A 12492-nucleotide genomic window follows, 5' to 3' on the forward strand; every position below is an offset into this window, starting at 1 on the left:
TGCGAAAGTACTTGTGTGTATGTAAGGTTAAACCTCACAGAATATCCTTACTTGAGATGTTTTGCATGTTGACTAGCTCTAAGCCACACTCTTGTGAAGTGGGATAGCATTGCTAATTCTTCTCTAACAGCATTTCCTGGTGTTTGTAATCAAATGACTAAAATAAAATGCCACTTCTAGAGCACTCTTTAGTACTCCTGTGGATCATAAGGACAAGCAGCAATGCTGTAGCTTTAGCACAGCAAGAAGAACTACATGTTGCTTTCCCTTGAAATACTCATCCCAGGTGACTTTTTACAGGCATTAGCCATGCTGGGATCCATTCAAGATCACTGGCTGGACATATTCTTACTTATGCAGTTCTTTCCACAGTGATTACTTATTGACTATGGAGCTGTGGCTGGAATACTCAATGGAAGGAAAGAAATATTGCATTTCTAGGCCATATGAAAATCCTTTGAGTAATAGGTGAAGAAAAACCTCAGTTGAGCAGGTTTCCCCAGATGGGCAACTAAAACTAAGAGGCTGATAGGAAAACCCACTGAGACACTCAGTGGCAGTTCTCAAGACAAGATGAGCTGGCATTCTTCATTAACTCCTAACATATTGGATTTCAGAATCTTGATCAACTTACTGATCTTGGAATTTTTAACCTCGTGACAAGCTTAGAATTAGAGCAGCATGTATAAATGGAAAACACCAAATATGACTTCTTACTTATTTTCATTGCTCTGTTAATTAAAATAGCACACTTAACATATCACAGTGTATTAAGATTATATCTAATATCTTCACACACATTATCTTGTCTAAAGTTTGAAAAAAATTTCAGATCTATTTTGATTCGTTGTCCTTGTCTTTCATTTACCAGATACACTGGCTTATCACTCCCCTGGTAGGTTGTACTAGGTAGAAATTTTAGCTTGTTGCAGAATATTATCTTGTGCAGTTTGTGCTCCTGGAAGTGCTTATTGCCCAGCAAATGCCACAGGAGCTGCCTGTGTCCTCCCAGGAGCCCTCCAAGGCACACAGTCCTGTGCAGTTCCCCTAAAATTGTACAGCCTCAGGATTTTGGGTCACAGGTGGTCTAAACCAGCCTGGCTGCAGTTATGTTAGCTAAGCTGACCAGAATCCTGAAAACTGGCTGAAAAGCTGGTTCTTAGCATTCATCTCAGGAGCAGGAAAACATATTTCATAGCTGCTGAAAGCTGCTAAATACCTGCTTTTAATAGGTCTAATTTAAACCAACAAACATTTATTTGGACTGCACATTTCTTTCAGTGGCTCAATTAATGGGGCTGAGTAATGAATGGAGGCACCACTGGATTGCATTAGCACTGCAGTTCCGTGTTAGCAACCTTTTGGTCCTGCTCAGGAGGCTGTAAAATGCTTTGTTCCTCACAACATAAACACCATTATACTACTATCAGGGATGAATTTAATTACCATTAAGCAAATGTATAATTGGCACTGCTCCAAAAAAAGACGGGTGCTGAGGAATGCTGCCACAATATGCAGCCAGATGTTTCAGGGTGGGACATTTCAGAATGGGCCCAAATTCACTACTCTGGGGATGTGGGCTTGGACTAACACAGAGAAGAGCTGAAAAAGCCAGGGCTAGCACTAAGGACTGGAGCAGTTGTTCTCTGATGCAGCAGCAATGCTGAACTGTGCAGTGGAGATGGGACCTTAGTCATGCTTCTAAATGCTGTTCAAACACTAAATGTGTTGAAGGCTTTAGTACAGTTTGGGAACAGGTTCCTTGAAGAAATTCCTGGTATTTCCTGGTTCCAGGCAGGCTGAAAAACACTGTGAGAATGTAGTGGCTTTTGGTATGTCCATTTATGGACATGAATCAAAGGAACTGCAGGGAGGAAAAAAAGTGGAAAATGAGAGGAAAAATAAGTTAACTGAACTACTTCCTCTCTCAGATTCATCTTGGGGTTTGGGCAAAGCCTTTCAGTGGTATTTCATCCCAACTTCTCCATGCTAACTACTTCCATATGTAGGCATAATATAACATCAGTTAAAGCCACATTTAAGCACTGTTTTTAAAGAACTTGGGTTTTTGGTGGTAGGATACAAAGTCAGAATGGTTGAACTATTATATATTCAGGTAAGAATATTACTGTTTTACTTACATTTAAAGTGCTTTTCAGTATAATGAAACAAGAGCTTTCTTCAAGTGCAAGGTCTGAAAAAGCTATGCTACATGAAAAAAATACAAATGATCTAGTAAAGAATATGCTATTTCTAGTGGTGTCCAAAAGTCAGTTTTCTCAGCTGAGTCCCTGTCTTTGTGAGACAAACAACTGGATACTGTTCAAAGAATTGTTTGTTCCTGTGTGGTTGCAGATCATTAAAAGTGGCTCATTCTTGAAGACTTTTTTAACTAGTGTCTTTTGGATGTCTCTTAGCTCTGAGGAATCTGACAAATTTCCATCTGGAGAGTAGAGCCTATTTCATATGAAAGGGCTATAATCCGTGTCTGTTGTTCACATCTGTATTGTGTTAGAATGCTAAGCTGCAAATCCATGCAAAAGTGTTATGGTACAAAAATCTGAAATACGATGGCTTAGAACTATTTCAAGGTATTTGATACTCTGGTCTCCAGCCACCTTGAATTTCTGTTTGATATTTAATTGAATACCTTGTATTGAATTAGTATTGACTTTACAGTGATTCTTTGCCAACTGTATTATTAATATAGCTGAAGATCAATTTAAAGGAGCTACTAATTAGAATGAATATACTTTCATATATGAATAAAATATTTTAAAAATACAGCAGCAAACCTGCACAATAGGATTTTCTGAGGATGCAAGCAACCAAAAGCAGACTCCCAAACCAAGGTATTTTGAAAGGAACGTGAACCAGTGTTCTCTCCCATGTAAGTGACTTTGGACTTTTGAACTCAAGTTTTTATTCTTCCATCTATGCATCTTAGGCACAAAGAATGAAATCAGGAAACTTCTTTACGGTTGAAAGGCCCACATTGTAGCCATCATTTAAGATGCCACAAATTCCACACAAGAGCTCCTTTTTCCTGGGATACCTTTGAAAGAAAGCCTTACAAACAGTATGATGCCTACCTACACCTCTAGGAGAGCTTACAACAAAATATTTAAATTATTTTACCTTCAGAGATAAAACTTTCAGAGGTTTAACACCTGTGAAATGGTGTAAAACATATGCTTCTGAAAGAAGACTACACTTGTTCCTGGAGAAAGGAGTGCAATTCATTATAATGCATACCTGAGATTTATGATCCCTGATATGTTCAGGGGAGAACAACAACTTGCTTAACAGATATGCATAATATAGCATACTGCCTTGTTTTAATTCACAGTGGCAACAGCAAACCACTATCAAAATATTCTGACAGGCCTCTTGTGTGCTCTGCTGGCCCGTGAAAGAGTGCAGTAATGTGTCAGATGGCAGGCAAGGCTGTTTCATCATCACATAATCTGGGACAGGACAGGTCATGGCCCTGGGCTGCTTTGGGGGAACCTCTTTGGGGGTGTCCTTCAGACAGCTCTTCCTCAACCAGAGCCCTGCTGCTGCTCTCTGACCCTCCAGCCTTGTTTGCCAGGCACAGCTGGATGACAGTGCCAGGGGAGGCCAGAGTGGTGTGTGGCTTAGGTGCTGGTGATACAGCCCACACTGCAGAGAGCTGGGAGCAGAGCATGAGTGAATCTCATGGGCCCAGGCTCATGGGAATGATGGTAATAGGAAATGTCATTCATTATAATATCTGATACCAACAGGCAAAAGACTGCAGGGCAGTGCTGTTCATCAACAGCCTTAAGCAGTACCATGAGCACCCCATCTCTCACAGGAATAATCCCAACCTGCCAGGTACATTGTGTTTCTTTCTGTTCTGCTGATTCTGAGAGCTTCTATAGCGATGGTTATGAATGAAGCCCACGAACATCCTGTCCTTTCTGGAGCTAGTAATGACAGTTTTCTTGTTATTTGGGGGTGGAGCCACAGTGGCGATCAGGCAGCCAGTTCTCAGTGTTGTATGAGTGTTTGAAGTGTTTCCAGGGTGAACTGAATGGCTGCACAATATTCATAACCTGAAAAAAAAATAGACAAAAAAAGCTGGAGAGTCTTAGGGAGCATAAGAGCTAGAGGCTACCCAAAAGTATTTTGTATGGGACATAGAAAGCCACTTCCTCATGCCAAGAGAATTCCTTTTATTTTTGAGAGGAAGGGAAAATGCTTCTATGGCTTTGAGCAAAGCCTGGTGAAGCCATTGGCAAGACTCCCATTGACTTCCCATTAGTTTAGGGCTCTGTTGTTCATCATTAGCTAAAGCTGGTGTTACACTGATTTGCTGCTAATGCTAGCTGAAATCAATGGGATTGGAAGGTGCTCAGGAAGGATGGACATTTTTGTAAGCTAACACTCTTTCAGCACCAGGAAATTCCAGATTGAACTTGTTTGCCTGAAAAGGATTCTTGTTGGAGAGCATGGTTTTTTCTGAAAACAAGAACTAATGCTTCTAGTGCAAAGGTTATTTTTGAATTCAAAGAATCTCCTTGTCTTAATAAAGGGACAAAAAAAGTCTGTTATTAAGGTAGGAGCCAGCACAGGACTGAAGCTTTTCCTTTAGCTCCAGGGGGATGAGGTAGGTGACTCACAACCATCCTTACAATAGTTGTTGCTTATCTAAGAAGAATGTTTGGACTATTATCAAAATGTGTAGCTCTTACAATACTTTTCATCCATGGCCTTGCAAGTTTGAACCCATGGAACTGTCACATACAATGATTTGGCCTTGCCAGCAAGCAGGAAGAATCTGTGTAATTGCCACCAGAGCTCAGTGCTCTACCATACCACACTTGGTGTTAATTCAGGAAAGCTACATCTAAATTAGCCCTACAGTGCATGCAGGTTAAATCAGAAGTCTTTTAGAGGCCACTTCCAATCTGTATTATTTTGTGATTTTTATGATAGAACTCATTAGCTCTTCCCTGAGAATTATACCAAATTTTAGACTTCTGGATTTGAGACAAGAACCACTACAATGCTTATAGTTATTAAAAATATTTTCCTTTTCCTAGTTCAAAACAAATCTTAACCAGTGGAACACCTCAATGAAATTAAGCTTGTTGTGTGGTGTATTACAGCAGCAGTTGAATACCATGGTGATCAGCTGGCTCCCTTCAAACTAGACATGATGCATGAGGAGACCAGCTGCACTTCCCAAAGCCATACTGGGCTTGGCAAAGCTAACCTGTCCCTTCCCTCCATTCTAAATACAGTTGGTTCACTAGTAACAGAGTAAGTAAATCATTAGCTTATTCCTAAGCATATGTGCTTCTGGAGAAAGAACCCACCACACATTACTTGATTTTCATCTAGTGCAAAGGCAAGCCCCCTTTAGAAACAAGAAAAGAATAGTGGCGACTAAAGGTAAATGAAATACCAAGCCATTTATATAAAAAATATAAATACTTTATTTTCAACTAAAAAGGTGCAAACATGTAACTTTTGGTCACACTTCTCAACAAATAAACTGTCCAAAAAGAGCCATAGTCAAAGAAAGAAACAAATGCTCAAGTGGAAAGACTGATGAGCTATAGAACAGCCATTTCTCTTAAAGCCACTTGTCTTATAAAGTAGTAAGTAAACACATTTTGAATGCTTTGTAACATTACTGGCACCTCAGCTTTGTCTTGACCTCGACTCACCATTTGGCCCTATCTGAACAATTTCCACTAGAGTATCTATTTCATGCTTTGAATGCATTGTCAAACAAGCTTTAAATCTTACCTATCTTGTTCCAAAAAAGAAGGCTATCATTGAACTTTCAAAGCATTAAACAAAAGCACAAAACTTTAAATTAATTTAGATAACTGTACAAATATATATACACACAGTATTTACAATATTCATAAAAAGTAGCTTGTTACAGATAAATTAACTGCCACAAGCTGTCCAGTCTAATTGACATGATTCTGATTCTTATTGGCCAAGCCATCTGAATCAGTGTGTCAGAGCTGAAACATTACTGTCCTGACTAACAGAACACCTTCTGCTTAGCACTTTGCTGGGTGTTTGCATTCCAGCTGTTGCTGTCTCTAAGCCAAGCACCAGCAAACATGCTAATGGTCTCTTCTCAATTGCACTACTAGATGAAGCACACTGTACCACATTAAGGGAACATTTGCTTGAATCTGCTTTTCCTGCCTGTTTCCCTTAACCCCACCACACCACCTCAGGAACAACATGTTCTGAAGCTGTGTCTTGCTGTGGTCCCACTGTCCGTTTTACGTTCTTCTTCAAACCACCATTTGGGGTCAGTAGAAAAATTGTCTTAAGTCACATGGAGCAGTTTGTTGAAATTAAAAATAAAACTGATTTAAATACCTTGTGCTATTGAATCATGTTTACAAAATGAGATGCAAATCAGTTCAAGTTGAGAATGTACTTAGCGTCTCCTTCTGGCTTTACGCCATGTCTCCATACATCTTTCTGTAGTACAGAGACTCAAAGATGTCATTGTCTCCAGGGCAGTTGTAGTGGCACGCGCAGGTCTTGATGAACATCATTTTCCTTTTCATGATCTCCCCATCAGGGCACTTGAACTCCACGGGGAGGGTGGCTGTTCTGTGGGGTGTGCAGCAGCGCCCGTCAGTGCAAACACCACAGAACTTAGCTCTGTAGGTCTTCACGCTGGTGCAGCCAGACAGCTCAAACTTGACAGGCTTGGAGATCTTAGGGGTGCGAATGCACTTTTTGCCTTTCTGTTAGGATAGAATTGAATAAAAGATGTTTAGAAGGTAGGCTTTAACAAAGCACACTGAGCTTGCAAATTAGTGGCAAGCAGACATGCTAATCCTTACTGTACTATCATTAGGCAAGATTGTCTTATATGGTGCCATAATACAGCATGAGAGAAAACTAAGAACATGTAATTGTAAACAGTGATCACCACTAGGGTAAAACTCAAATTTCAAACCACTTGAAACTGACTACCTGTCAGCAGTGCACTTCTGGTCATTGGATGGAAGCAACCTAGTGCAGCATACATAAACATAATAGTATTTACCTTGATGTTCTCCTCCAGGTCTGCTTCACAAGGTCTGACCATGCAGAGTCTACTCTGTTTCTCCAGTCTGCAGAAGGCATTATCATTGGTGACCCTGGTAGAGATACCCATGCCACAGGTCTTGGAGCAAGCACTCCATTCTGTGGTCTGCACCAGGCAGTTGGCACGCATCATTGTTGGGTCTGGACCATAAGTGTCCTCCAGTCTGTAAGCTGCAGGAGACAGAAAACCAAAATGAGACCACTGCCTGACCTCAGCCCTCTAAATGCTCCTTCCTTTTCCTGAGAAATCCAGGCAGCTACACTAACTCCGTGGGGTGATTCCACTATCTGCAGCCCTCCAGCCTCTGCCCTGCATCCACCCAGCCCAGTGCCTTCAGCCTCCACGCAGGGTGCCCCCTCCCCTGGCTGCCATCTGCAGAGAGCCCCCCACTCACCGGCAAGTGCAGGTCCCACGGCAGTCTGCTCTTTGGCCTCATCGCAGACCCACTCCTCGCAGCATTTTCCAGGGAGCTTCACCCGGCGCGGGTGGGGGCAGTCGGGGCTGGGCAGGCGCACGTCCATGCTGCACAGGGGCACGCAGCCCACCGCGCCGTCCAGGCAGGTGCACTGGTACTTGCAGCTGCTCTGGAAGGACTCTCCGCTCCGGTACACCATGCCGCTGAACACGCACGGGGCGCCGTCCCGAGCTGCGAGGAGCAGGAGGCAGAGCGTCAGTCGGGCGGGCGGTGGACTCGGAGGTTCCCGCTTCCCTCGCTCCCTTTCCCGGCCCCGCGGAGGGCGGCAGCCCCGGTCCCCACTCACCGGTGCAGACGCCGATCCTGCGGTTGGCGGGGGAGCCGAAATCGCAGAAGAGCCCCTTGTGGTGGTCGCAGGGGTCGCGCTCGGTGCAGAGCTCGCCCAGCTGCTTGGCGCACACGCGGCAGCAGCCGCAGCCGTCGAGCACCAGGGAGACGCCGGCGGGGCAGGTGGGGCTCGGCCCCGTTCCGCACTGGCACTGTCCACTGCACTCCTGGCCCTGAGCCTCCTGCGAGTGCCCGAGGGACACAGAGAGAGAGAGAGAGAGAGAGAGAGAGAGAGAGGGGCCGTCAGAGCCGCGGCCGGGAGCGCCCGGACGGGGCAGCGCGGCGGCGCGGCGGGCGGCAGCGCTTACCGGGCTGAGGAGGGCGAGCAGCAGGGCTACGGCCCACGGGGCGAAGGTGCTGCGGACCATCCTGCGGCGGTCAGCGGCTGCTGGGCGGCGAGGCGGCGGCGTCGGGATGCTGGGCGGCGAGGGGAGCCGAGTTGAGCCGAGAGCTTCCCGCAGGGAGGATTTTCCTCGGCGGCGCGGACGGGGCTGCGGCGGGCGCTGTGCCGGAGGGTGGCTGCTGCGAGCTGCGCGGCTCCGCTCTCCTCCGCTTCGCTCCGTCCGAGTGCGGCGGGAGAGTGGCTGTGTGACTGCCGAGTGCCGGGACGGACGCGCCTTTATAGGCGGCGGCGGCGCGGGCTCGCCAATGGGCTGAATGGGGCCGCGGACAAACAGCGACATTCCGCGCATTCCTGCGCGCCGCGCCGCGCCGCCCGCCCCGCCCCGCGCCGCCGCCGCCGCCCCGGAGCGGCCCTGACCCCTGATCCCGCATTCCTCCGGCTGCGCCCCCCCAGCGCACGCTCTCACCCCCCCAGCACGGCTTTTTATTTTCCGTCCTGATGTGTTTTAAATGTGAGTCCCCGTCGCTGCCGGCGCTCCCGGCCGCCCCCCGCCCCCGGCAGCGCGTTATTTCGAGGCGGGCGGCGGGTCCAGCGGGAAGGGGCGAGGGGGGCGGCGGGGCGGTTGCCAGGGGCGTTCGGGGGAATCCGCTGTTTCCCTTCCCCTGTGCTGCCCGCTCGGCCCTCGTCCCTCCCCCGGGCGCAGGGGACGCGGGGCGGTGGATCGGTGGTGCCGCGGGGTACCCGGTGTCCGGCGGCGAACGGTCCCGGCGCTTTGGTACCACCGAAAAAAGGTATAATTACACTACCGGGTATAAATTGACTCTGTGTACCACTGAATCATACTGAATATTTGTAATGTGTTCCTTCCCTAATAGATGCTCTCTATGAATAGAGAGAGTGCCTATTTACTCTGAAATACTTGGCACAGCGAGTGGAGTCTGAAGCATGGAAGAAGTGGCTATTATTTTCCCACTGCCTGTGTCCAGCTGTCATTTCTGAGCAACACGTTCCTCGCACATCCCTGCTTCCAACCTTGCTGATGGTCCGTCCCAGGATTACAACAAGAAGAGAATGGCATGCCACCTCACTCAGCCAAAACCTTAACACTGTGGTTTGTATTTGACTGAACCCAGGACCTAAGCATTGTGGCTTGTATTAAGTCATTGCAGATAACTGCTATGATTATTGTTGGTTTTTTTTGGTTTTTTTTTTGTTTTTTTTTTATCTGGGAGGATGGCTCTTCCCCCGCCTCCTGTGCATGATTTGAATATTCAGTGATGTCATGTTGTTTGACCTCCGCTTTAACGCAAGGAATGCCAATGTTTTGGCTTTTGACCTGTGGAAGTATGTTAGTGTTTAGTAAGGGAGACCAGCTTAATGCAACGCATTAAGCAATTTAAAATCTGGTAGTTACCTTAAGAGATCTCATCTTTTTTGTGCAGGCTTTCCTCTGCTGGCATTCTCCCTTGCTCCCCACTTTTTTCCATCCCTCCATATCTAGGCATACTTCCATGCTATCATGCAGCAATAAAACTGGATTCATGAGGGGAAAAGAAGGTCTTCCATGTAACACCCCAGTAGGACCATTGTGCTGTAAAACTGCTACTTACATTCTGCCAGCATTGTACTGTGTCTGGTAAAGTCATTTGGATATCATTTCTTCTACTTGAAATTCTCCATTAAAATAAATTAGATTGGCTTTGAAAGAAAAAATGAATCCCAGAAGAACAGTTATGGTAAATAATATATGTTCCCAAAGCCATGAGGTCTCCTAAAATCTGTATTTACTTGAAGGTCTCCAGTGGCCTCAGTGCTGGGTAAATAGTATGTGTACCAAACTATGTATGACATGCATACCAAAATGCAAATGTAACCAGGTAAACAGAATGCCTTTTTTAAATGCCTAAATATGGTAGGAGAACATCAGAGAGGGAGAGAGAGGCTCTAGACATGTTTTATAACTTTCCATGTAAGAGGTTTTTTCAGAGATACAATTTTATTAAACAAAACCTAAGAATCTCACTGACAGAAAAAGTATGTTTAAAAGTAACAAACTACCAGAAAACCAGGAAATCCAAAATTAAAGGATAAATCTGTCCGAAGTCCTCCCACTGCTGGCCAAGTACAGCAAGCCCCATACACTTGCTGCCCTGAGAAAAACGGCTTGAATAGTTACTTGAATTCAGAACTAATTCTGGTCTTGCACCGCTGTGGATCAGGCATTAGCCCACTAAATTACAAGTTGTACCAGCACATGCTGGTAGGTAAGAACCAGAGTCCACAGAAGTGCCTTTTGGTCCTCTTGGTTTCCATGCTAGGTGTGTCACAATGGGACCTCATTGGTGCTTGTGTATGTAAGCACAGGGGCACAGGCAGCTTGGAAGCAAAGGCAGTTCTTGCAGACTCCAATCAATCTTCAGCTTGCCCTTTCTGATGACAATCACAAAATCCTCGAGGTTGGAAGAGATGTTCAAGTTCATTTAGTCCAGCCAGCAATGTGGCCTCATCATAATCACCCCTAAACCATATCCCCAGATGCCACATCCAGGTGCCTCTTGAGCATGCCACAGGTTGGACGAGTACATCTTGGCATTGATGCATAAAATGGTTAAAATGCACTAATTTTGACTTCCATGCAGGTGTTTATACAGCACATGCTTTTAAGATAGTGTATTTTTTCTGCTGAAACTAGGAATTCACTACACCAGCCTTGCAGACTTGTTTACACAGCTATATATGGTATGTGTGTGTCTACATCAGCTTCAGTTGGTGAAGTCTTGTAAAATGTACAGGTGTGGATTGCTACATTCCTCTCTTGTGTTTTTCCTTCTTTTTTTTTTTCCTGCTTCCCCCCAAAAAGTCACTTGATCAGGTATCAGACATAGTGAAAACCTGGCAAGACTACAGGAAAGTGGCTAGACTTGGAGTGTTTGTGTACTTAAAGAAAGAATCTTGCACATTTTCAACTTTCAGTCACAGATATTTTTTTATAAGAGCAATTGGAGGTCTGAGCCAGCCCTCAAAGCGGAAATCAAAAGCTCCCAGAGAAACATACCCGAGGAATGTGAATCTGATCCAACAACCATACGCAATGCACATACAGTACTGTCAGTCTTATAGGAAGTCTTGCCATATATGGACATCTGGACCCTGAGCTGTTTATCATCACGATAGGCTTGTAGCTGGCTTCAGACATTTCTGGCTTGCTTCAGGGTTAGTGTGCCAATTAGTTCCTTTCCCAAAATGCTCACCAGGATATTTCTTTAAAATTGTAATAAATACATCTCAAAATTCTGAGAGGTCTGGTTAAAGTTACGTTAGTAGGCTTTTGCTTAAAATGCTGATTCCAAGAAAGACTTACTCTGCTAGCTCAGAAATAGACACAGAATAAAAATAAAGAGATTTATTCCATCATGAATGTGGTTGCCTGGCATTTCTCTTTCTTAGAATTAATCTGGTAGCTTATTCTACGTATCTGTAGGCATAGAAAAGGCTCTGAAGTAGACCACTTGCTGAACTTTACTGCTGAACACATCCTTCTCTGGGGAGATGTGTGAACTCATGAATCAACAAAGGCAAAGAAAGGACCGCATTTCCCAGGATCTGTCAAGCAACTTATCCATGTTGTGTAGTTTATTAGCGTGGTGCAAAGCCTTTCACCTTGGAACCATGACAATTCATGTCAGCTAATCTTAGTAATGAGAGCCATTAACTCTTCCCCAAAGTGAACCAGAATAAGAAGGCAGGGAGGGGCAGTGGGTGGTAGGGCCTATGGAAATGTTTGCCACTGAAATGGTGGACTAGTCCAAATTCCTCAAGATACTGGTTCAGATTCTCTGCTAGCATCAGTTGGGTGGTTCACTAAATGCTCTGTTGGCCATCAAAATACTATGACTTGAAAAGCCCAAGTCCAATGTGCTAAAGCAAAATCATCAGATGTGATTCTCATTAGCAGATCTGAGTTTTGTTGTTTTCTTAAATGTTGTTCTTTATGTGTTAACATGCAAATATTTTGTTGCTTCTAGAATCCCTGAGAATGCTGCTTTAGGCAATTGACTTTATTCTTAAAAAGTAACTGCAGCTTTTGTGAATGTGCATAGTCTTAAACCAGCAAAGTGATTACTGGAAGCAGAATAAGCTAAATGGATATTCAAAGCACATGTAAAACTGTTTGTGTGAAAGTAAGATTACGAGTACTGTAAAGACAAATGTCCTTTACCCACTGATCCTCAGATTCAGTTCATC

At 44.8% G+C, this 12492-nt stretch overlaps 1 protein-coding gene and 1 long non-coding RNA gene across 2 annotated transcripts; one reads left to right on the forward strand and one right to left on the reverse strand.

Moving 5' to 3' along the window:
* Positions 1-5441: 5441 nt before the first annotated feature.
* On the reverse strand, positions 5442-8596 carry CCN2 (cellular communication network factor 2; the record flags this gene model as incomplete). The annotated part of the gene is made up of 5 exons (XM_079325251.1): positions 5442-6755; positions 7061-7272; positions 7497-7748; positions 7864-8086; positions 8213-8596. 5 exons carry the CDS (start codon positions 8594-8596, stop codon positions 6459-6461), a joined length of 1368 nt encoding a protein of 455 aa, XP_079181377.1. The 3' UTR covers positions 5442-6458.
* A 28-nt stretch (positions 8597-8624) lies between these two features.
* On the forward strand, positions 8625-11665 carry LOC306811537. The gene is made up of 2 exons (XR_013776689.1): positions 8625-8758; positions 9123-11665. It is a non-coding gene; the product is annotated as an uncharacterized lncRNA (long non-coding RNA).
* Positions 11666-12492: the final 827 nt, after the last annotated feature.

Source organism: Erithacus rubecula, assembly GCF_903797595.1.
Source record: "Erithacus rubecula genome assembly, chromosome: 2".
In the NCBI taxonomy this organism is placed as follows: Eukaryota; Metazoa; Chordata; class Aves; order Passeriformes; family Muscicapidae; genus Erithacus; species Erithacus rubecula.